The 26,835-nt window shown below is 34.4% G+C and overlaps 1 protein-coding gene and 1 long non-coding RNA gene across 2 annotated transcripts; one reads left to right on the top strand and one right to left on the bottom strand.

Annotated features, from left to right (window-relative positions):
* Positions 1-158: 158 nt before the first annotated feature.
* Hpr1 (THO complex 1-like protein Hpr1) lies at positions 159-13,408 on the bottom strand. Its single transcript, XM_088226177.1, has 10 exons — positions 13,160-13,408; positions 12,383-13,057; positions 12,051-12,304; positions 9,854-10,026; positions 9,199-9,340; positions 8,867-8,952; positions 6,625-6,899; positions 2,125-2,277; positions 1,883-2,037; positions 159-422 (listed from the first exon to the last, which is right to left on the bottom strand). Exons 1-10 carry the CDS (start codon positions 13,196-13,198, stop codon positions 329-331), a joined length of 2,046 nt encoding a protein of 681 aa, XP_088082303.1. The 5' UTR covers positions 13,199-13,408; the 3' UTR covers positions 159-328.
* A 2,544-nt stretch (positions 13,409-15,952) lies between these two features.
* Positions 15,953-25,614, top strand: LOC148281746 (uncharacterized). The gene is made up of 3 exons (XR_015822288.1): positions 15,953-16,272; positions 17,281-17,422; positions 25,067-25,614. It is a non-coding gene; the product is annotated as an uncharacterized LOC148281746 (long non-coding RNA).
* The last annotated feature ends 1,221 nt before the right edge of the window (positions 25,615-26,835 follow it).

The following is a 26,835-nucleotide window of genomic DNA, read 5'->3' as shown; positions in this document are numbered from 1 at the left end:
CTTCAATTAAATTTCTCAAATGATATGTTGACCTTTTTTGCTTATTACCGTTGCACGTGTGCAATCTGCGACCAACGCGGCGGCGTTCAGTGTAATAATAATAAGTATATTTAAGATTAATCTTACCTCAAATTTTTTTGACCAAATTAAAAAATCAGTAACGATTACACATTATTATTTTATTGCCATTATAAATTTAACTCTAAATTATTCTTTAAGACAGTATTTTTCAATTTCAATCTTCGATCTTCTTCCTTGCCTATTCCCAGTTCTTCTAGGATCGGCCCCTCCGGTACTCAGTCTCCGATTCTTCCTGTCTTGTGTCATCTCACATGTCAGCTACTCCCTCCTCGGGTACCCCTCGATATTGGTCCACCGGGGGGCTTGTGGACGACTTCGAGCTCTCCCTTATGTGTGAATATCTAACGCAAGTAAAGACTTTTAATGCTACCCCAACATTCGTTTTTAAGGTAATACTTTTAAATTCCTTTAAATGTTTCATTGTCGATTATTATATGATATTTATCATTTGCTTTCAAAATATGAATATCTTAAAGATAGATTGATCTTATAGATTACCTTAAATTCAATTATTTTTTCATCATCATCATTCCCTTTCTGCACCTAATGATGCATAGAGCATAGCGTTGGTACACCAATAGCGGCATATCTTGATCATTTGTTTGTTCACAGCTTAAATATGTCATAATAAACATGTCAGGAATCGAACCCAAGACCTCTTACATGATAGAAAAACACGCTGACCATTATGCTACGAGCCGGACAAACATTTTAAAATTATAAAATAATTCAGTGGTATCCTAAATAACACAACATGTATTTTATTATAATGAATAACTAACTTTTGAAGCATTCGCGAATATTGATTTTAATTTGTATTGTAGAAAACAAATATAGCGCATCTGAGATCCTAATTAATCAAGGCCCTGAGAACCGATTTAATAAGGCCATTAGAACAGATTAACTAAGGCCTGCAGGGCTGATTAAACTCAGCCCGAAGGGCCGAATTTAATATCATATAACAGTCGGCATTAGCAGACTGTTGTTTTTTTAAATTACAGTTTCTTCACTATTCAATGTTAATCGCTTACTAATTTAACTTTTTGTCTAGATATTGAACATATATCTGTAAATTGTGTGTGATTCTGGTAGCATTATTCTGAGTGACAAGATTCTTTTTAATTACATTTAGATTGCTCCAAAAAACAAAAAATAAATTGTGAGGCCCGAAGGGGCGATATTTTTAAGTGCCCGAGATCCAAATCAACCAAGGCACAAAGGGCCGATTACATGAGGTCCGTAGGCCCAAATTTTATAGCATGTAACAGTTTCCGGGACTCCGGGAGAGCGGCTTTTTTTCCAGGAAGCGTGCAAAAAATCCACTACTGACCAAAAAAATGCGCATTGCCCGCTTAGAATGAGCTAAAAAATATAAAACTTTGACTGAAATCGATTGGCGAAGAGTTATTTCCTCCGAAGAGACTAACTTTAATTTATTTGGTTCGGATGGAATATCTCTAATCCGCGAGTCCGCAACACTTGGCAATGGAACCAAAACCCGATTATATATATCTTTGATTTTGTGTGTTCGGTACTTCAGTTTTTAAATTTTTAAATCAGTAATAATTAACACTCAAAAGATGTGTGAAAGTTTTGCATTATTTTACTAACATTTTTTATAAAATGATTTATTTCAATTCAAAGCAGCAAATTAATTATTTATTTTATAATTGACTAGTGTAAATTCCAAAATGAATGTAACAAGAGGATACAATTGAAAAGAAAGAAATAAAAATTGTACAATACAAAAAATTTATTAGTATTTTATTATTACAAACTTAATATAAAATGGAGATATTACGGTTTGAGGGTGGCAGCGGCCTCGGTAAGGCCGAGACCTTCCAGTATATACATCAAACTGTCCGCGGAGGCATCCTCATCTACCGAGAACCAAACCTTCAACATGGCCAAGGTGCGCTGCGGCTCTTTCTCGTGGGAGGATTCGAAGAACAGCACCTGTTTACAGAATGGCGTGTTTAGTTCAGCCAGTAATACCGCGAGTAATAACTAGACTGGCACTACAGCGCTATAGCAACCCCTCACCTGGTCAGGAGCGAAGCAGAGCTTGGCGGCCAAACGGCGCCACTCGGTTCCTAGAGACTTGCTGAGGGCCTCCAACTGTGCCGGACTGGCGACGCGTAGCGCGCTGCCGCTTGCTTCTGCCTCGGCCCCTTCCCCCGTCAGAAGCTCTGGACCCTAAAATAAACATTTTGGGCAATTTACATAGAGTGGATAATATATTACACAACATATTTTATATGTAATATCTGCTTTCAGTAGAAATAAAGTTTTCGGTAAAAGTTAGTAGATCGGGATAGATAAATAATATTATGAAACTTACACCGCACTTATATTACGAATACTCATTCTTTGGTACTCGTCACATTAGTAATTAAATGGGAAATTGTATTTGACATACGAGGGGGTTAAAAACAAAAATGCCTCTGTCCATGATCACTCTTTAACCTCCTCGTTTCTTAAAATACATACGAAACCTGATCTAGCCAAACTTAGATTGGCCATTACATGAATATTTTGAAATTGTAACCGATATAGTTTTAAAATTAATACATTTCAGGATATTTAAGTAAGTTTTAGAATATTAAAAGAACCGATAATAAGATCAGATATTTAAATGGACTGCCGCAACATTCAACTCAAACAACTATATTATATTTTATGCAACTCAATTATAACTTACGGCATTATAGGATGGGGAGGCACTTATAAATCAATATTAAAACCTCTCGAATCTGCTCAAAAATCTATTATTGAAATAATTTGAAAAAGGCCCTTCAGGTACCCTGGGGTGACGCTGGCGTCAAGTTGTTCGAGGAATTCGATATATTGGATATAAGGCAATTATATATATATTTATATAAATATATATATATAATAATTATGTTTGTGAAAGCAAATTATTCTACCAAATCCCAAAAGGAACACTACCAGACGTCAAACTCAAGGATGAATCATGGGGTCTACCACGAACTCTGAATTCGGGCAAAGAAATTTCAGGTTTCTGGACCCCAAACTATTCAAAATGTTACCCGAACATTACAAAACCCGAATTCAATTAAGTAAATTTGTAATAAAATGGTTACTGGATTTAGTTAGAGAAAAATAAGAAATCTTACTAAAAAACATTCTAAAATAATAAATGGTATATAGTAGCAATTGCACAGAAATCTTTAATCCGAGTCATCTTAAAAAAAACATTTCGCTATCCAAGTGACTTGCTCTTCAAAGAATTCAGAGTACTGAATATTATTCAACAGTATATATTGAGAACGGTAGTGGTTACACACATAAAGAGAGACATTTACCCAAGCGTCAACCACAACCATAACACAAGATACTCTAATAGGGATCTGATACTAAGTGAAGGGGTCAACACTGTTCTGGCATCGAGACAACACTATAACGTAGGCAAAAAGGTCCATAACCTTTTGCCAGAATCGTGGAAAGACGGGAGTGTTGTCAAGTTACGGAAGGTGTTGACCTCGCTCTTTCATGACATTGGTCGTAGGGAGTCAGAAAAGTTGATGCATGCCACGGATTGGAGAACCTTACTGGATGTCAAAAATAAAATATAAAAAATAAAGAATAATTTAAAAATATATATTTATAGATGACAACCATGAAGTTTCGCATAAATAAATTGTCTATGTTTTTATGAATGTATGTATGTGTATGCGCATGCGTGTATGTACGTGTGTGTGTATGTACATATGTATATATGTGTATATTTATATATACATGTGTGTATATATGTGTATGTCTGTATGTATATGAATCAAAATGTGTATCCGAATAAGTATATATTGTGTTTGTCTGTGCTCTATATTAATTTGTTAAGTATTATAATATATTAAAATGTAATTGCCTAGCTTGGAACGGGGTATGTACCCTTGTTAGCTGGGCAAAGTGAATATGGAATTGTATTTTGATAATAAGTGTGAATAAATAAATAAATAAATAAATAAATATTGTATAACTTTATAATAAACGAGCTGAACCCGGCGATGCTTTACTATTGCTAGATTCGAGTTCTTGCTAAATAGATTAAATGAACGCAATTGAAAGTTTGATATTAATTATTTTATTATTCCAAATTAGATATGTACGTATACATTATTATTTTTGTGTTTCGGTTTAGATAAATTGTGAGGACAGAAAATTTTGATAAATAGGTGTTCGAACATTGTTTTCCTGTCACTGTCTCGCAGATGTCTCCCCGATACTGTAAGAAAAAGACAACTGCATGTCAGACATTGTGTTAGAATAGAAAAAATCGACGTTTCGCTTTACCGTTTTCCGCACCTCAAAACTGAATCGATTTTGTTATTTTTTTAACAGAATGTCAGAATAAAATTTTCTGTATCGGTATGTTTTGCGTATTTCAAAAATAGTTATATTTGTATACCGTGCGCCGTGCGCCCGAAGACTACAGATAAAACTGTGCTTTTTACAGGCTCGAATGGTTCTAGTTCCCATAATAAGCCATTATTTAAAAAATGAAACAATATAGGGCCACGCCAATGGTAAATATTTATAATGTGTAAAAAAAAGCTCTGCGCTGGTTTGGACATGTAGAGCGAATGGACAACGAAAGAACAGCTAAAAATATTTATAATGCGAATGTCCATGGATGCAGAAATAGAGGAAGACCGTGAAAGACATGGCATGACCAAATCCAACAAATATTTGAAGATGGACATGGTAAAAGTCGGAATAAACAGCGCGCGTGCATGAGAAGATCTATGAAAGTAGAGGAAGCGAGATCTGAATGCAAAGATAGAGTGAAGCGGCGTTCTATCCTCTCTGCCTACCCTTACGGTGAAGCAGCAAGATAGTTTGTTGTTGTTATTGTGAAAAAAAAATCTCTAGTGGCATAATTCAGAGAGAAAATACGTGAATACGTTTGTATGCAGAAAAGTAGGACCGCGTTTCCTCTTAAGATTAAACATAATTAAGTATGCTGACAAAAATTTACTAAAAAATCATTGATAAGTAGGTATTTGTTTATGATTGAATTCCAAATCTAAATGTAATATGTAGATATTCAAATATTGCATTTAAGTAGGTACCTACCTAAGTACTTGTTTATGTTTGAATTCCAAAACATAAAATAATAAATTATTTTCAAATAAAGAATTCTTTTAGCAAATGTCAAACTCTGCTCAGGGATGCACTTGAGTCAGGAATGTGATTTTCAAAAATGTACCGAATGTTAGTTAATATTATTTTAGTATAACAAAAAATCCAGTAAAAATAAATAAATGGGTAGAAATTGTAAGGAATTCGTTGAAATAATCTGACTGGGATCCATAAAAAAACGAATTTTGTTTGTCAACATTCAAAAACCAGCTTTTTTTATACACAAAAAAAAAACCTCCGTCCATTTTTTGTATTTCGACTTTTATTCATTCGTATTCATTCATTATTTATTCGTATTTTGTATTTTCCATTCGTCCATTCTCGGCGAATGCAACCCTCGTGATGGATAAAAAAAACATTTACGCTCCTATCTTTTTTTGTACTTAATAAATTGAAGATTTTGTGAGCTATAAACCTTCTCGTGGCAAAGATGTACATTTATCTGAAAACCGCATGCAAATCGGTCCGGTCGTTATCGAGTCCATCGAGGAGAACCATTCGAACATTGCCTTTTATATACATAGATTAACTAGTGGGTAGTCATGTTATTGTTTATTTTTCCATAAAAATGTCTGCCTTAAAACAGGTTGTACCTAGTTAGGCAGACTAGACATAATCCAGAGAAATCTATTACCTAAGTATGTATGTAGTAGATAAAGAAACTGTAATTTTTGTTAATAAACCATTACTATTACTATTGTACAGCAGGCCTCAGAAAAAGGCTGGGGAAAAACCTAAATCGGACAAGGTTGTGGCAGCATTGGAACAAGAAGCTAGTATCTTGTTCCAGTGCTGCCACAGCAAGAACAATATTGCATCGCCCGCCTGATCAAGAGGAATAAAAATATTACTATTATTGAATATATCGAGAATGTGGTCAAGCAAAATAATGATACCCGATGTGACCCCTTACTGTCGTGTGGAGTGGAAGGATGGACTCGCTAAATCTCCATGATTTATAAAATTGAGACATTAGAAATGTGGTTGTACGGAGAATGCTAAATATCTCACAGACTAATCGAGTATCTAACAAAAGGGTACTGAATATAATGAAAAAAGAAAGTGAGCTATTAATCACGGTCAAAAGACGAAAGACTGCAAACTTTGCCCACATATTCCGTGGAGGAAAAATATGCCCTTCTACGGCTAATGGTGGAGGGAAAGATAGAGGGTAGACGGTGTATGGGACATAAAAGAACACTGTGGCTCAGGAATCCTCGGCAGTAGTTTGGAATACCAGATGCAGAATGGCCCAGGATAGAGAGGAGATTCATCTGACGGTCGCCATGTCGCCAGTCGTTTTGCGAATAGATGCATTCCGGGAGTGCAGTGGTTGGATTTTGCAAGGATTGTGGAAACAAGACGACCTAAGATAAGCGTTACCTGTTCCATATCATTAGGATCACCTCCCTTAATGAGGTCAGCCTCGGATAGCTCTTCCTCCGGAGACTTGGGTAGGTCCTTGGCAACGCGGCGCACCATCTGCTCCAGGTAGTCGGGCAGGCGGTTGATGGGATTGTTGCTGTGTGTGAAGAAGTGCGGCGAGCGTCGTGCCAGAAGTCGCAAGGCGCGCCAACCCCAGCTGCCGTCCGCCACCACCCTGTCCGCTCCCACCACCCCACGCTGGCACTGCTCCATGGCCTCCCACAGGTAGCTCTCTACATCACACAATTATCATTACGTTACTCTCTACTTTTTGTCTTTTTTCATTATAATAAAATATTGAATGCGGGGCGGGTATCGGGTCATTTTTTATTATGGCCACAACCTTATCACGTGGATATAAATATCCCTGTCTGTACCGATTCAGTACAATACAGCAATAAACTTGAGAGATCATGCGGCATAGAAGCAGTTTGATAATTAGGTATTGGTAAAAAGGTAAAAAGCTGTCACTCTCTCGCAGGTGCCTGTCTGAATACTGTGCGAAAAAGAGAACTGCACATTGGACAAATTACGTCTGACTAAAATTGTCAAAATCGAGGTCTCACATTCCCGTTTTCGGCACACCAAAACTGAACAGATTTTGTTTTATTTTTTTAAAGAAGAGATGTGAAAGAAATTTATTGTGTCAGTCAGTGTAAGTTTTCTTTTTTCAAAAATATCATATTCGTATGCCGTATGTCCAAAGACGGCAGTTAAAACTAGGCACTCTTAAGGGTTTTCGGATGATAACCTAGCTAATTTATTAAAAAAAACAAGCAATATGGACATCTATAGTGTAAAAAAATCATCGCTCTAGTCCCATAATTCAAGGAGAAAATACTGGAATACCTTGTTACGAAGAAAAGTCAGACAACGTATCCTCTTAATGTGGGGGGTTATATTCATATTAGTTCCAGTACTAAAGGGAACAGCGTTAAATGAGGTCAAAATGGTCAAAACGAGTGAAGGCCGAAAAACACATCATAAACACTCTTAGGGCCACAAAAGAGAAATTTCTCTGATACGTGTTTTTATTAATAAATAATTCAAATTCAGGAAAACTTAGTACGAGCATTCTGCTGGGATCTTCTCTTGTAACTGCATGACCAGAAATGTGTCAATGACTCCTTTAAAAAAAACTAATGTCCAGTACTTTCATGGATTGAAACGATGTCTCAGATGGGAAGGAAGGAAATGAGGTTTGTGATGAAAATGGTTCTTTCTCATGATATTTTTTGTGAAGAAGAGAACTAATGTCATTTTCCTTTTCGATTCAGAAAGCAGTTGTTGATAGCGAGACATTGCATCAATAACAAAATAATAATTAAAGATAGTAGTACTTTTATAACATAATTATATTAATTGTGTTTCAAGTATCATTTAACATTGATTGATTGATTTGGTGTTTATTTTGTAGAACTCCATATTTAAACTTATAATTAGAAATCAAACACTGATTTGAGTCTACTGAACACTTTATTTTATTTTTACAAATATAAACATTTACAAATAAAAATTTCGTGACAATTGTTTCGCCTTATTTATGTTTATATAAATTTCCTCATAATATTTCAATCATGTTTTAAAATTAAAATAAACAGCAACCTATTATAATATTATTGATATTTTTTCGACAACAATTATCTAAATTTACAAAACTATAAAGCTTCATTAATTATCTCACAATACATACTTGTATGTCAATAAATACTTACTTTGTTATATTTTCCCCAAAATTCAAATATAAATACCTAAATTCCCCATTACCTATTAAACACTTATACCCATATGCAGAGACAAAACTTAAGGTGAGGAAAGTACATTCTAATTTCAAATGCAGAGAATAACCCGAAGGTGAAGACAATAGAATGTACTTTCCTCACCTTAAGGTTTGTCTCTGCATACGGATATTAGCCTCACCCTTAACCATTGGTTTTTCCCTCAATTATGAATTATGTACATGCTATAGATCATAAGATTATTTTTATTTTCTACTTAAGTACCTTGAATTATATAACTATATAAGGACATTCAATCCAAATAATCTTCACATTCGTTTAAAAATACCCTAATAAGGCGAAACAATTGTCACGAAGTTTTTATTTTTATATGTTTATATTTGTAAAAATAAAATAAAGTATTCAGTAGACTCAAATCAGTGTTTGATTTCTATTTATAAGTTTAAAATCATTTAACATACCCAGAGATGGTAGGAAATCTCTCTCTTTTCCCCGACAAGCCTCCAAATTATCCGGACACAAATTCCACAATTTTGTCAGCTCAGCGCTGTAAGAAAAATAAGTGAGAATTAAAAGAAAATATCCATATTTATTGTAACTTATTCGTATTAAGCCATTCCACCGTGTATATAAAAACATAATTTATTCACGACATACACTATTTATTAAATAGAGCAAGAACTTAATGCCTTAAATATGTATTGTACATGTTTAATGGAAAAAGAAATCAAAAGTGACAGATTCACGGAAAACTTAAATCTCGATTATAATTTAGGATAAAATCGATACCTACTTTCCCAAGTAGAACTTTCCCTGAGCCTCATACTCCTTGACAATATCTCCCAGTAGTCTTCTCCGTTTGGGCTTCAACAATTTCCTTATATCTTCTGATACAGGTGGATCTAGTTGACTCGAAGACTTCAGCTTTTTGAATTCTAAACCAAACATCATCATTTATAAATATACATATTATATATATAGTGTTGGGGTTGGAAAAGCCATTACATTATATTAAGACTTATTATAGAAGGATGTTAAACTACAATAAGATGGAAGACTGACTGAAGACTAAGTACACTAAAAAGTCTTTAGACTTAAAAAGGTGTGTTTTTAGATTAATAACATCTCCTTTCTCTTCTTTAGTCACTCCTCCTTTCCTCTTTCCTATTTTTTCCTTTTTCCCGTTGAGTAACGTTATTGATTTAAGTTAATTTATATACAAATACGGTTCTTTCTATTTGTATATTTCTTTAGCTTTTTTATTTTTATTTTCTATCGAATATGTTTTGTAACTTGAATTATAAAAATAAAACTTTTATTTTATTGGTTGGTTTACAATTTTACAATTACATAATATTATTTACAAAAGAGGTAAGTAAAAAAACAGCTCGATGTGGGGATATCTTGGTTTTTGACAACATCATTTTTAAATGAGAGAAAATATTTACCGGGACATCCTTCATTCTTCCAATTATTCCAGTGTTCCTCTCTTTTTAGGATATGCTTCACGCAAGATGCAAAATTTTTCCCATCGGGAGGAGTTTCTGCGAGAAGCTTAAACACCAAATCTGACGTCTCTTGAACCCATTCCGCTTGGTCCGTTTTCAGGTCAAATGATTCTCTATAATATTGATGTTTTTTGTTGATATTTCTTGATAAAACTCCATAGTTAATGATTATGATAAAATTATAAATTAACTTGCTGACGGTAAATTTAACTTAAGCATTTATAGAAAACCCACTTTTAGCGATAATATCATACATGCCCATTCATGCCATCATTTATCTCACAAATTGTCAGTTTTTCATTCAATGATACATAGATTAGTTAATATACCAATGTCTGATGAAAATTATTTTAAAAAAATAAACATAAAAATAATAGCATTCAATAACGGTTATGAAAATAATCTTATTGACAAATTATTAATTAAAAAACAAAAAAGAAACTCAGTCAAAACAATAGGTAATGGTTTATTACCGATAGTAAAAATAAATTAAACTATTGGGTAAAATTAAATTATATAGGTAACACAGGTGACAAAATTAAGAAACTATTTTATAAAAATAAAATAAATGTAGATATGTATGATAAAAAAACAATTGGACAATATCTTGTTAATAATAAAGATAAGATCTCAACCTTAGATAAGAATGGAGTGTACAGTTTAAAGTGCAATGATTGTGAACGTACATATTATCTAGGTCTAAGTGGTAGATCAATAAAAACAAGATTCAAAGAACATATTGCCTCCTATGGATTAAAAAATGACAAATCTAATTTTGCAACACACTTAAACTCGCTTAACCATACCTTTGACAGCGAAAACAATATTAAATTACTAAATTTTGAAAACCAAAGAAAAAAATTAGAATCGATAGAAATTAATAGAATCAAACTTAATGCAGTAATAATTAACCAGCAATTGGAATTATCGAACTCTCCTTTACTTTTGAGATGCCATTAATTTAATCTATAACTATGCTCCTTTTGCTTTAATTATTTACTACTAAAATAATATAATTAACATAAAATTAACTATCAAAATAAATAACTTCATTCCATAAACAATGTATTATCTAAGTATGTATCTTAAAATATTTCGTCATTCATCTATAAGTATGTAAACTTCCCTGTCAAAAATCAAGTATTGTGCTAACTTTATCTGTTAAAATGTGCATTTCCCACTCTGTCGTATTTCGCCATGTGTTATTTTCCCACCTTTTAAATAATAAAAGCTTAATCCCAATTTCGGTCCAAAAACTCCCAAAATGAACTGTTTAGCAAACTAGTTGTAAATATTTATGTTTCTGTCCCCTGTTAAAATACTTATTTGATCTTGTCTCCAAAATATGTTAAGAATAGTATAAAAACTGTAAATGTTGGAAACGATTCACCAGTCTTGAAGATGCCTACTTAGGCGAAAGCGCTCGTTGGTCAAAATAATAAAAAGTAAAACTAAACCAAGAAGATTCTCTATAACACAAATTTAAATAACCAAAATGGTAGAGCACAATACATATGTATATTGTACTGTCCTGGCTTTATATCGAGAATCCACACCTGTATTTTTCAACCTTTTTGAATATGCGACCCCCTTACGAGTAGACAAATAGTTGGTGACCACGTCCCTAACTTTTGCCTTGCCTTGTGGGGTCACGAACAGAGTTGCCAACTTCCATCGAGCTGAAATCGGTAGATTTTGATAGATTCGTTATCAGCTGAAACAGCTTCACAAAAATTAATTAAACCGTTACAGTTGCTGCTGAAAACTGTTATTTAAGAAACAATTTCACATATTTTCACGAGGCTACGACTTTTCCATACTGCTCTAAAAACTTTTCTTACTGTTTTATAAAGAAAACAGATTCACATTGGCGGCCAGATTTTTGTTTTCGTGGGGAGAGCGGATAGCCACAGATTCTTTAGATATATTTATTACGAAACAGTTTCGCATATCACAAACAATAAAAATCGTGGGAAAGGGTGGCTGCTATTATGTCATAAAAATAACCAATTGTTCGAGATATTTGTAGAATTACCATTAAATTCGGTAGATTGCCGAGACCCTCAGGTTGAAAAACACCGATCTGCACAATAAGGGTATGCTTCAGATTAAGAGGGTACAAGAAATCAGAACTTACATTTTGAACTTCACCGACAAATGCAAATATTGAAATAGGATGAGATATTGCACTAATATACATCTGCGAAAGTTGGAGTCGGATAGCTGCAGTTCCAGAAGTTTTTGGTTAGTTAGAAATTTGGCAAAATAGTGCGATTCTTCCTCTCTCTGTTCCCAGTCGTCTCCCGCCTGCGAGGAAGTCCGCTTGCGTCCGGCAGCTTGAACCGCATCCAACTTGTAGGAGCTGAAGGCCGACAGGACGCTGGACGAATGCTAGAAAATCACAATAATAAACACCAGAGGTCTGCAGACGAGGAAGGTGGGTCATCTGCCCTACATCATTATTCTTACCGAAACAAATGTCTTCCATTGGACTTTATTGTAACATAGATTAGGACTCCTAAAGAATTCTTGCAATGACCAAAATTTGCAATACAGGTTGTAGTCTATAGACAACTTATTAACATTCTGTTCTGTGTCTTCGTTTGTCGCGTTAAGGTTAGTCCCGCTGTCCACTCCCAATTCCGTCACATTGTCCACATTAAACTCTGACACAATGTTGAGGCCGGATCGCTCAGAAAACGGGAAGAACTTAGCCAGGAAAAGCAGAATTCTTCCGCAAAATATGGTGTTCTGAGAACGAGACAATCGACGGAGAAGATCGTTGCACATTCTCAGTAAATTATTTTTGCAAGCCACGAAGAACAAATCTTCCTTCCATATGCTTACACCGTTTTCCACATAAGAGAACATTTTCTCGCACTTGTCAAGCGTAAAAGCGTCGAAGATATCTCCTAGCAGAACAACCGGCATGGTCGGGGTCACCATCTGCTTCCGACAACACTCCACGCAGTAGGAAATGTACGTCTCTAGGCGTGCTTGGTCTCCACCCAGGAGGTCTAATAACGTATCACGGAATACTTGGTCCATGGACGTTTTCTTGTCACTGTCGAATCCCGGAGATTCAGTAAACGCTGTGAACATTTCATCCGAGTCGGAATTTATGAAACAGCGGTGTAATTTAACCTAAAAATTTATTTAACCAGTTGTAAAGATATAAAAATTTGGTTTATTTATAAAATACTTGAGGTAAAATGAATTGATGGAAATGCAAAATAAAGTAAGTACCTTAAATTCTGCACGCAAGTCTTCGAAACCACAAGCCATGTTAAATTGTTTAAGTAATATTTTATAAAGAAAAGCATAAGCTTTAAATTGATAAGCTCAGAATGATTTATTGATTTTAGTACATATCGCACATATAATTTCAAAATTAGTCTTTCCGAGGATATCCTAAGTATTTTTTTGACACTTGTACATGGAAATCGAAATGCTACGAACGTCGCCGGGAACTGTAAAATAAAAAATACAAATGCTGAAAAACGGCATAATGATAATTGATAACCATAGAGGAAACACATCAATAGAAAAAGACTAGAGACTAGAAATAACTTGTCAACACACCACAGATTTAGTACCATCGACAATAAATTAACGAAGGGTGACGCGCGACTATCTAGAATCATTCTAAAGCCCTATGCACACGTCATAGTAACACGTAATAGTATTTGTTTGTTTGTTTGTTTTTTTTGTAGTTCAATAGTTTAAATCTTAAATAATAACATATTATTTCAATACGCAAACGTGCTAAGTGATGGTTTAACTGTCCTAAAACAATAAAATGAGTCAAGTTGGGTTGGGAGCCTCGTTGAAAATGAATTGATTTTATAAATATCAAACACCAGTGTGTACACATCAATCCACCACAATGACCAAATGGACCTTTTAGTTTCTGAATTGAAACAAAGTTTTTGGACAGTGTTTTCATTGTAACAATGAGGACATGTTTTTATTTTAATAGTACTGATATAATCTTTTCTTTTCACTACATTTTGTAGAACAAATGGCGAAAAATTTTAGGACCCACTGGCGTTTGATATTTATCAACTCAATTTATGTCCATAAAAAAATATTTAAAACTTAAATATTTGAATAATTGCAACATACCTACCTAATATAAATGCAAACTCGTTCTTGTAAAAAATACCTATCCATGTAATGTGCTTATTGACGTATGGTAGAGAAAAAATCAACTTTTTTTTTGTGTAAAAATTGTTACGCACATCAACACGAGAAGTGGCATTTCTTAAGACCGCCACCACGCTAAATTATGTACTTAGAATAAGGGACATCGGTATGTGTTAGAAAATGTGCCCTCCTCCAATAAAAACTCATATTTGTTACTTACGGAGATGGCTTTTTCCATACTGGGGCATTTAAATAGTTATTTAGTAAAAATATAAGTTATAAGCATTATTAATATATTCATTTTTTCACGCTGCACTGATGCCGCTAGACTGCCGTGAGAGTCGGAGGGGGAAATGAGTATTTACATGGAGGGAGGGAGATGGATAGAGCGGGCGGGCAGCCTCCTCTACCGCTCTCTCTCTCTCTCTCTGATTGAGACTGATTTTTAAAAAAAACAGCTTTAAAGCTGAAAGTATTTAAATTTGGAACTCCTACAAATACGAAATATAGTCACCTAATAATTTACTTACCATACTTTCTATTGTGGGTAGGGTAAAGTTAACTTTTTTCCCTACATGATCGGGAAAATAGGCACAAAGCCCACAAGTTCCCAATACAGAAGACAAAGTATGTATAAATAGTATATCAACATAGTAACGTTGGCAACAAAAAAAAATTTAACCTATAATGACCCTTAACAATTATTTTTTAATGACTGTCTAGATTCCTCAAATATAACCAACCCTTCATCCACTTGGAATAAATTATTAAACGTTTGTTAAATTCTTGGTAGGAGTGAGCGGTAACCAATATTTGATTTGAAGATTTTGCCAACAAACAAATGGTTGGTAATGTTGTGTTCTTCTATTTGGTGCAGAAAAATTCATTCGTTTAGTTAAATTTGGCAAATTCAAAATCCCGGCACAACCCAGTTTTTCGGCATTCATTAATTTATTTATTGAAAATAATGTTGTTTAAAATCTGATAGTTGTATAAAATAATTTAACTCATAGATTCACTTTTTGCAATACATATAATGCATGTAGTCTACCACCAGAGTGCAGCATAATCTTACTATAGAGAGTTTTATTGCCAACTTTACCAATTTTGGAAGCAATCTGCCGATCTACTGAAATTAATGGTGATTCTACTGATTCTACTTTCAATATCTTGAACAATTGACTATTCTTATAACATAAAAGCAGCCACCCTTCGCCTCGTCAATTAAGAATCCGATGGTGTTGATACTATTTTTTTTAAAGAGCGAAGCAATGTTCTCTGTCGTGATCTTTTAAATCTGAATTGAAACTATCGTAATTAGTATTTACTTCGGTAAATGTTAGATATCAATTGCAGAATATTAAACAATTAAAGCAGTAAGTTAATTGGCATTGGACACCGATATTAAAAAAAAAAAACATTAAAAATAAATTCTCGCAAGTTGTTTGAACTATTTTTTATATAAAAACATTATTTTAATTAAAATATCATAAAAGTATCTAATTTAGTACTTATGTCAACAACATATCTCCTAAAGTGCCGACAACTATACATTTTACCCTACTTACCTATGAACATTTTTTGAAAATTGCGGTGTTTTAGCAATCTTTTGTTATAGGTATACATTAAGACATAATGATTTGTCTCACTCTTCAAGCACTAATATTTTAATATAAAGCTAATGTTGCAGTATTAGACCACTTTAAAAAGTATGTTTTACTCAAACCCAAATGTTGTTTCAAACCCACATACAATTTTAATTTTAATAGCGGCAGTGATAGTTTAAAGTGTAGATGTTAGATTTAACTACTTACTAATACTAACTAGCTGTTAATTAATAAAAAATAATACTTTCTTTAATGCGCACATGCGCAGGTGTACCTCGTCCTTTACTATCACAGCTGCTGCGAGTAGCGTGAGTGAGCGAGCAAGCGAGAGGGAAATTAGCAATTTGCTTTTGCTCTGACAGCGCTTGTGTTTTGTGATCGTGTGGCGTCTTTATCAAATCCACTTCCCAATAACTAAACAGTTCTATGATCAAAACAAAGAAGTTTCAAGATCACTATATCCGCTTTGTTATGTCAATTTCGGAGCCCGTGTATGGCGTATAGCATTTTGTTTAATTTACTCTCTTACCGTCGAGGGGAAGTTGTGTATCAACTGTTCCCGAGTTTCGCCACCTAAACAGAAGAAATGGATAATAGAAATCTTAGGTAAGTACAAAGGCGACTGTCGAACCGTTGTGTGTTTACTATTTTACGTATCACTGCATCTTTAAAAAGCTAAACATAATAACTATCCGAGTTGTTTATCAAATTCCTTGACCATCCAAATTACAAGGAGAACTATCAGTGCTCGATACACTTGACAAATGTAGGTTTACTGATTTACCAATATTACATTACCAGCCCTCAGCTATTTGACACACACCTGATTGTTTGGGTCAACAACCTTTCTGCCATCTATGTGTTTTAACTTGTCAAAATTAGGAGAATCAGCTATGTCACATAAAGTACTCTTAACAAAAATCAGTTTTCCGAACTCCCCTTAAGCCAACTAGGCAGTCAGTATCTTAATTCGTAGTTATCATTGTCATGACAATATTAAATATGGTACTCTTTCTCACTTGAGATCTTAATTTGAATCTAAGTATATGTTAATCGGTGTCCAGGCGGATAATGAATACAGTTCTGTGTATGAAATTAAACCGGAATCATGGACGAGTGTTTTCGATTCGACGGCCGCTTTTGGGTAAAAATCCTGAAATAGGAAAATCGAGCGAAGATAAGTCCACCTCGTGTTGTAGCGGTCGGCGTATTCGCCTACCACGCTCAAGATCCCGGGTTCGATTCCTGGCAGGATTGACGTGAAACATTTGTTTTTAAGGCGCTTTAACACCGCAATATTTCACTGTCTGCCACTGGATGCGTAAGTTCGATCACCTTACCACCCGTGTCACGAGAACTATCCATATACATCGCAATTACGATTGCAATACGGCGCCCTCTACACGGCTGGGTGCGGATAGGGAAATAATGATGATATGTTATTAAATAAATCACCGTGGATATAATAATTTAACTGCACATTAATTTTTAAAATATTTATCTAAATTATCAAATTTCATTTGCCTAATCTTCTTATCGAAGAAATGTATCAGAAAGAAATAACGAAGAACAGGTGTTCAGAGTGAAATTCTAAAGTTAACCATTACATTACAGACACAACAACTGGTGGGGCGGGCGGAACCAGCCGGGGCTCAAGGGGCGCCCGCCGCCCCGCCTGGCCAACCCCCCTCACCCCCTGGACGTCCACTCGCCGCAGGACGAACTCATCAACTACATATACGATGCCTGGGATAAGGTACGTCACACTCCGATACCCATTCCCTCTCCTGTCTACGTCCGTTGTGTGACTCGTGAGTTATTAACAAAAGTAGGCTCCGTTAATCAAACCATAAAGTTAACTAATACGGATTCATTACATTTATTATAGAAATAAACAACTAGTGGTACTTAAAGCCACAAATTTGGAATAACCGAAGACCGGTTTTATCGCTGTCGTGTCATCTTCGAGACTGGTATCTTTAACATACTGCAACAGGGATGGAGAACATTTTAGATAAGGAAATATAGAAGTCTAGGCATCAACAGGGTTCATGACATATCATTGGCTGGTTTAAGTGGCCACTTAACACACTGTGTAACATTCACCAAACTGCCTATATTTGAATATCTATTTTCTATATTTTGGACAAACTCAAAACAGTAAGGATAGAGAATTTAAAATTATGTATTAGTAATTGAATCAAATTATTTTTATCTGAAGGTTCTTTTTACAGAGTGTTAAGGGGTTATCATATGAAATATTACACTTTCTCAATGTTTTAGATAGGTTTTGTTTATATTTTTGCACCACAATAGGGCGAGAGGCCCAATAGGGGTGTTGAATTAAGTACGGCATAGAACTCCCAGGCTTGAGAAAAATGACATTTAATTATTGTGATCTCACGGAGAATTGAATCCGGAACCCTCTGTGAGTGGGGCGAGCGTCTTACTGTCTGTACCGCGGGGCCATAATGCGTGTTGCCCTCGATAAATCATAAGTGATATGTTAAAATGAAGAACTTTAGCCCTCCTGGAAATCCGATACAATAAATGTTTTCTTGTGCGCGGTAAAAATGGAGCATAAAAGTGTGCCGCAAAGTTTCCTAAAACTGTACAAGAAATATTATAAAAAATATTTTAACAAAAACTTTGAATGACGTCACTGATTCATATGAATCAACTGACGATAAGAGAGTTATGGAAGATTACCGGTTTGCTTGCCGTCAATGGACCGATGGGCAGAACTGATTAAGAATAAGCGGATGAGAACCTCTGACATCACACTGGGAGTTATTGCAGAAATACAAAACATTTTTTGGCTTAGTTTAACAGTCTATTAACAAAGATTTAGAATGACCTCGAAATGTCCTTTCCTATGAGAAATGCACATTTGAAACCATTGTAGGAACCATAAATAATAAATAAACTCCAAAAGCCAAACAAGCTTCCTTATCAAGGAATAATTTAGTAATAAATATTTTCCTATTTTATGTTTTTTTCTATTATTAATTGAATCAGCACATCTTCGTAACGCTTCATGATGAATTGTTATAAAAATAAGAACAGCTTTTTACCACCCATCGATGGTAGAAGTGCTCTCCGGAATCTATAGTTGTGTTCTTTAAAGAATACACATGTGTAATACTAATAACAAAGTTTTGTTTTTATCATATTTAATAGAATAGTAGTCATTACCGAATTCTTCTTGTGTCAGGCTCGTGGTGTGTGGTCAGCGCGTTTGCCTACCATGCAGAAGATCTGAGATTCGATTTGTGACATGGTTGACGTGAAATATTTATTTAAAATGTTGGTTATTTCACAGTCCCTGGCTGGCACCTGAAGCGTAATGATCATGTGACAAAAATGATCGAGAAACGCTGCGATTGTTGTACCAATGCAGTGCTCTATGCGCCATTAGGTGTGGAAAGGGAATGATGATGGTGAAATTATACTTTGATAAGGAAGCTTGCGTAGATTTGAAACCGATCGGTAATCTTAATAAATATAGCCCTTCTTGTTCCAGCCGTTGGAGTGTTCAGTTGTTTCTAGTACCCGCGCTCCTCGTTAATTTGAATATTTTAGTTTGTCTAATTCAGTCAAAAATAAACGTAGTGCCAATCGGACGTGTGAGCTCGTCGTCGGAGACATTCATATTTTACGAATCGAGAACCATTTAAAAGTTGATTTCGTGGCGTGCAGACGTGCCGGTCTGACTTAAAAATAAATAAGTAATAAAAAAAATTATTCAAAATTATAAAAAAAAATAAATTAAACAATAATCGATTTGAGTGAAACTAACAAAATAAATGTGTTTTTCCATTTTCCGGAAAATCCTGAAAGATATTTCTCAAAAGTCGGAAAAGCTAGGAAAAACAGTATAATTTCCCGGAAAATCCGGAAAATATTATTATCTTCCATATTTTCCAAAAGCAACCCGAGCTTCCCGAGCTTCAAAGCATTGGAGACTTTAACGACAGGGATTGCAACTCGAAGTCTGTAAACAATATAAAATCGTAAGTAATAATTTATTTATATTTTACTTTACGAAATGACAGACTCTGCCAAAAAATTTTTGCGAAGACCGAACTCAGAACCTGCCTCTAGGTCGGCTTCTCCAGGAGGAGATCCGGAAATAATTGATAACCCCGGAAAAAAAGCCAGAAGTCTAGCAAACATTATAAATATCGCAATGAATTCTGGAGCAACTATAAAGCGTGATATCAAAGAGACTGTCTTAACGGCCACAAAAGAACTTCTTCAAATTGTCTTAAACATGTGTGATACCATGAACATAACTGGAAAAATGGACCAAACCTTGGCTATGGTCCAGTCTCAAATTCAAAAGTCGGAAAAAAATATTGAAAAAATTCTTGAAAAGTTAGAAGAGAAGCAAACTCCGACATTACCGTTGGAGCCAAAACCCACTAGCTACGCACTTATCGTGAAATCTGGAGACCCTATGAAAAAAAGCGAGGAGGTAGAGGGTCTGGTAAAACGTCATATAAATGTTCGGTCAACAGGAATAGGCATAGTTGGGTTGCGAAAAATTAGTAACCAACAAATTTTAATAAATTGCTCCTCAAAAAAAGACCGTGAAAGAATGAAGGAAGAAATAAAAAACAAAACCCAAAATCTCTTAGTAGAAGAAGGAAAAAAGAAAAATCCTCAAGTTATATTTAAAGGTCTTATCAAGGGAATCACTGATGAAGATCTTAGCGAATCATTGACAAACCAAAATAAGAGTTTAGAAATTAATGACGATCTAAAGATCAAATACAAAAAGCGAAACAGAAATGCACTTCTTCATAACGTAATATGTGAAGTAACCCCAAGACTATGGAAAACTCTAACCAATGCAGGAAAGGTGAACATCGGATACCAGAGGGTTATAGTTGAAGATGAAAGTCCTGTGGTGCAATGTTACAAGTGTCTGTCCTTTGGACACATACAAAAGTATTGCAATGCCGAAGCTAAATGTGCGGTGTGCTTAAAGGACCATGAAACAAGAGACTGCAAGAGCAAAGAAAATCCCAAATGCGTCAACTGTTTTGAAAGGAAAATGGAAAATAATAATCACTATGCAACGAGCATAGCTTGCCCTGTGAGAACTCTTATGGATAAAAGAGCCAGAGAAAGGGTCGAATACGAGTGCTAATGGCAGCCATGCGAACAATCGAGGCAATTTTATTAAATTTGTACAATGCAATCTCCAAAGATGTAAAGGTGCTACAGAAGAAATAATAAAAGCGTGTTTTGACAAATCGATTGATATTGCGTTAGTACAAGAACCTTACACCGGAAATACTGGCACGATTAAATCAGTTCAAAATGTGCAAATTTTTCAGTGATAATTCAAACATCGACCGTAGAAATAAATCTGCTATTTTTGTAATGAACCAAAACCTACAAATTTATAAAGCAAAGAATATCGATAACAACAATATAGTATGTGCCATTTTACCCAAAGAAAATATTGCTTTAATATCAGTGTACTCAGAGCCTGGTGGACATATAAACAAAACACTCGACGATTTAGAGTACATTAAGGTTAAACTTAACATGAGTAAGATTATTCTTGTGGGAGATTTTAATTGCAAACATATGATGTGGGGTTCGCCAAAAAACTGTTCCAGAGGAAACGACCTTGTAGATTTTATAGCTTCCAACAATTTGTGCGTTTTAAATCAGGGTAAATCGCCTACATTCAGAGCAATTAGATGGGGGAAAGTATCCGAAAGCATTATAGATATTACCTTATGTACATACAACATCGTTCAAAAGATAGACAATTGGGAGGTATGTGAACAAACCGTCCTATTATCCGATCACAACGCAATAAAGTTTAACTTTAAATCGTGTACCTTAGGAATAGAAAATAATCGCACAAATACTAGAATATACTGTACAAAAACTGTAAATTCTAAACGGCTTAATCGATTTATATGCGGTTTTCAGAGAAATATAGATCTTTGCGCTGTGCGTGTTCGTAGATATAAAAATCTTCAATCTAATATGCAAAAAATAAGTAAGGAGCATAAATGTTTTATTCATCGATCTACCAGGGTTGCATTCGAGGAGAATGCATTTACAAAAAAAAATTTTTTTTTTTGTGTATAAAAAAGTTTGTTTATGAATGTTTACAAACAACATTTGTTTTTCGTGGATCTCAATCAGATTCTTTCCTTAAAATCCATTTATTTCTTTTTATTGGATTTTTGGTAATAGTAAAATAATATTAAATTCAATACATCTTTAAAATGGTATTCCAACTTAAGTACACCCCTCTGTTGGTGAGACCGGAGTTTGACGTTTGCAAAAAGAATGCCATATTTGAAAAAATATTTAGTTTTTGCTTTGGAATTCAACCATAAACAAGTACGTAGGTACCTACTTAAATTCAATATTATATGAATATTGACAATTTTTAGTTTTGAAATTAATCACACACCTACTTATCAATGAAAAGTCTTTTTCCTTTTATCCAGACAGTTTTTGCACGCTTTTGGACATTTTTCATGAAATTTATTTTGGTTTCCAATTAAATGTCAAGATCGCGTCGAAACCCGACTGGCGGTTAAATAATGACTAAATTCACGTTAGGCATGAGTTGAGTGTCATAATTTTAGAGGGCTTAGGGTAAAACGCAGTCTGACTTTTCTTCATTAACACGTATTCCCACATTTTCTCCCTGAATTATGGCACTAGAGCAGTGATGTTTGCATGATTTTGATTTGAGCACGACAAGGACTTTTAGGCCCGGTTGTTTGATCGTTAATAAAAGTGGAGTTTTAACATATGTAGTTTAATTTATTGACGAATTCGGTTTTACTATCGTTCTACTATTAATGCGTTGTTTCACCCGCGTTTTTACTTAAGGAAAATGTTACCGCTGTTTTTTCGATTCCAAATCTCAAAAATGGAATATTATATTTTATTCATTTTTTACACATTGTCACACTGTGGAATGTGACTTTGCAAACGTCAAAAAAGCAAACAAATTAAACCACATGACAACATGGTATATTTTAACGTAATAAAATAATATCGGGAAACAGAATTTTACAATAATTATAAAGTTTAACAATTTCCTGTAATAAAAACCCGAAGAACAATAAAAATATTTTAATATCTTATTTAAAAACAACTGTGATAAGAAAAATTAAAAGACAACAAAAGTACGGTAATGTAACAAGCTCCAAATGGCAGGCAAGCCAACGTTCGGGCATGACGTCTGTCGGGTCCGCTAGTATACATAAAATAGCTGGTTAAAAACAAACTTTAAAACCAGATAACATGATGCTTTGATCACAATATCATTTTCAGAATAGGCAAAAAGTAGGTATTGACTGTGGAAAAATGTATCAACAGAATACAAAATAACTAAAAGTTAACAAAAAACAAAATGGGTAATGCAGAGAATAAATAAATGTGAATACTCACATTACAACACGCCACAACACGCCTCAACACTGAGTACCATACTCGTGACCTTTCCACTCTGACACTCGATGACAGATATCCCGTTAATAATCTTGAACCTGCGTGACTTGAAATCTGTGATGTGAATAATGGACCTACGGCCTTTACTAGTGATTCGGCTGGTTCAAATTTAGAAAAAAAGCGGGGTGTGTAGATAAGGGTTAACAAAAGAAAAGAACCATTCAACAAAATATATGTTATTTGTGCAAAGAGACAAAATGTACAAAAAAATATGTCAAATAAACTAGGCAAATATAGGATTGAAAAAAAAAATGTGAAAAGAGAGTGACAGAGGCAATGTGTCATATTGTGTCCCTTAGTAATGAGGTAATCGGAGCACACATTTTACAATATTATTATAGTTTGTAAAAAAAATGCTTAAATAATTTAGATTTTGATTTGATAAGGATAAATGAAATTTATAATATAAGAAATCAAACACTGATTCGAGTCTAGAGTCTATATATGTCTAATATGGAGTTCTACAAAATAAACACCAAATCAATCAATAAATTAAATTAATCAACATTTCCATGTTTGTTTGCTAACATTTGATTTAACTAGAAGATATTATTAAAAATAAATTGTATTTTCTATTACCATTCACAAAGAAACATTTACAAAGAAACATGTACATAAAATGAAGATGATCAGTTTTATTTTGTACGGGCAGGATAACTATCCCCCCCCCCCATCCGTGTACTGTCTTATTTTTTCTCAATGTTGTTCTTATACATGCCTCAGTGTGAATCCTAACGTTGTTAATAAAATTCACAAATCACTAACCGTATTACAGGCAATATTGTGGATCTATAATGCAGAAATAAATGAATACAGCACAACTCGGTTTAGCCAAACTCCAGTCATCCGGATTGCCAAATATCCAGATCGTTATCGGCAAATAAAAGGGTAGTTTTTAATTTTAATTCAATTAACTTTGCCGGACATGTTTAAGTAAGTTTTTAATGTGATTCCAATTCCCTGTATTATTTCAAAAGCAATAAAGTCTGGTACTCATTGATCCGGATAATTTTACTTTTACTGTAATTGTATACTATGTATACATAAAACCATTTATAAAATATTCTCAATATAAAAAATAAATACCAAACTTATTGTGGACTGTGCTCTATAAGTCTATACTGTGGCAATGTAAAAATGATTAATCTCTCATTTTAATTAACAATCAACAAAATATATAGAACAACTTTGTTTTTAACCACTAATTTTTTTTTTTCCCCCGACCGATTTCAAAGCAAACTTTGCTTGCTTGTTTGCTTTGAAACCGGTCGGTAGAAAAATATAGTGGTTAAGAAAAAAGTTATTTTATTTAAGGTAATGAATAACCACAAAGTTAGTGCTTCAAATATAAAATTAAAATTTATAAAAAATCAACATTTTCGTTTTATCAAATTTTAGTGATTATGTTTTTGTCATTTTTGTAGACTCTTTTTACACACTCTATAAAGAACTCTAGTGAATGTTTGATAACCCAATGTTAATGTGTCAGTGACAGAAAATTTTCAAATAAAATATTCTAGTTTGCCTACTAACACCGACGAAATTTGTAATTTACTTGGTTCACCGACAGCCACCAACACATTAACATAGGGTTATTAAACATTCAAACGCATTATACCTTCTGTTCGTCAAGTTTACATGGCATAACTGTTGTCATCATTTGGCCAATAACACCGTGTGAGTCATTTTTATTTTTGTCCTTTTTACAGGACGATGAAAAATGGTTCTTTTATTGAAAGGTCAACTAGAGTACGCCTTTAAATGTATTTAAATGAAATTTTCAAAACTGAAGTCAAATACTCCTTTTCAATTTAACAAAAATGACTTACTCGATGTTGTCAGCTAAGGGACACTATCCTGCGGTGGTAGTGGAAGTAATAGTCTGATCGGTTTGTTGCAGATCTCGCGCTCGGGAGCCAGCGTGTGGGAGCCCCCTCGTCCCCCCGCGCCTCCTCCCCCCCTGCAGCCACTGGACCTGCAGCGTTGGCTCGGCCAGTACCAGCGGTCCCCGCGCTCCCCCCGCCCCTCCTAGCTCCAAAGCGTTTCGCACTTTTTTACAACCCATTTATAATGTAAAACATACTTTGTTCCCACCCTCCAGCGTACAGATATATCTTGATCCCATTTTCCTCGACGCGAGGTACGGCCAGCCTCCGTCGATACTGCCGTCTAGTTTTTGTGTTTTAACTTATTTGTCTTGTATATACAGGTTTTCCCTACAGTGACACATTCCTGTTTAGCTGAGCCAGCTGTCCGTCTATATCTTCCTTACATTCTTTATTACTGTACGTTTTTTTAAATCCCAAAATCTGATATTATTATGTTCTCAGAAAAATCTATATTTCTATTACATCGCATGACTCCAGGCATGTCGGCTCAGCTGCGGTAAATTATATTTGTTTTAACATTTTACTGCAATCTTTCATTCCAATAAATATTTAATCATTATACTGTGTATCTTTCATTATTCGACGATCCAGTTTGGTCTCATACTTTAAACAGTCAATACTGATTAGCATGTAGTGTTGCAATTCCGCATAGGCATTTAATTAATTTTATTCCAAACATTATTGTAAACATTCAAAGCCTCACCCACTTACCCGGATCTGTTTTAAAGGTCTTGTGCCCTCTTTTTGGATCCACACATTTAACAAAATTTTTTTAGCTGGTAATTTTTTAATTTAAAAAAAATCCTTTTTTTTGGAACTTGTATTTACTGCTATAAATATCTCTATCGCTGTCAGAGCAACCTAAGTATATATAGTCAATCTGTCTGTCACCCTCAATTTAATTTTCCCGATTCCGACGGTGATGCAAGTTTATTGGCTCGTTGGCTTGTTAGTAATAAGGAAGAAACAAGTCCTATTGGGAGAACCAGAACTGTCACCACCCTGGCCAAATAATTCAAACCTATTAAGCCCAAAAGAAAATTATTGGAAACAATTAGTCCTAATTGTGAAAAACTGTACACGATGAATTCTTCGAGTACTTTTGTTGTCTTCCAACATTCCGTATATGGCCGGCCTGAGAGAGGCACACCCTGTTCTTGTTGCAGACCTAGGAGTATAAGCAATTTAAAAATTCATAATTATAAATTATTCTTTAATTGTAATAACAATGGTATTATACAAGTATTTAGGTAGGTATACATATTTTTGTTTTGTGGAATAATTTATTCATAATATATAAAACATCTCTATTGCTGTGTAATAATAATAATATTTGGCTGATTTATAAAGCGCAATTTTTGTGAAAAATCACCTCAAGAGTGCTTTACAATTTTATATGTAAACTTACATTCCAACTAAGCTAAAGTTACATATTATATTTTCTGATTTATAATAATTGAGGGTATGATGAATTAAAAAAGTGAGATTTTAGTTAAGACCTGAAATGACTGGGACTGTCGATGATTCGCAAGTGTGAAGGCAGTTGGTTCCAGGCAGAGGGGCCGACAGCGGCAAAAGCACGATCTCCGAATCTAGTGTTTAGGCAGCGTTGGATTTTGACAAGTTTTACTCGGCCTGAATCAAATGCTGACCTAAGAGTAGATTTTCTTTGACATGTATTTCCCTAATACATAAGTTCGATAGGTATCTTGGAGCAATTTCATGAAGGGATTTGAATACTGTCCAGCAAAGCTTTTATTTTATTATCTGTTGGCTTTTT

Source organism: Micrasema longulum, unplaced genomic scaffold (assembly GCF_059751315.1).
Source record: "Micrasema longulum isolate JH-2025_06_02 unplaced genomic scaffold, ASM5975131v1 h1tg000414l, whole genome shotgun sequence".
NCBI lineage: Eukaryota > Metazoa > Arthropoda > Insecta > Trichoptera > Brachycentridae > Micrasema > Micrasema longulum.
This window is presented reverse-complemented; position numbering and strand designations above follow the sequence as displayed.

Coding starts and splice junctions, on each gene's coding strand:
- Hpr1 (XM_088226177.1), bottom strand. CDS start 13,198: ATGGCTTGTGGTTTCGAAGACTTGCGTGCAGAATTTAAG. Junction 9,341..9,853: donor GAAGAATGAAGGATGTCCCG/GTAAATATTTTC, acceptor TGTTTGGTTTAG/AATTCAAAAAGCTGAAGTCT. Junction 423..1,882: donor GCCGCTGCCACCCTCAAACC/GTAATATCTCCA, acceptor TACTTGCGTTAG/ATATTCACACATAAGGGAGA.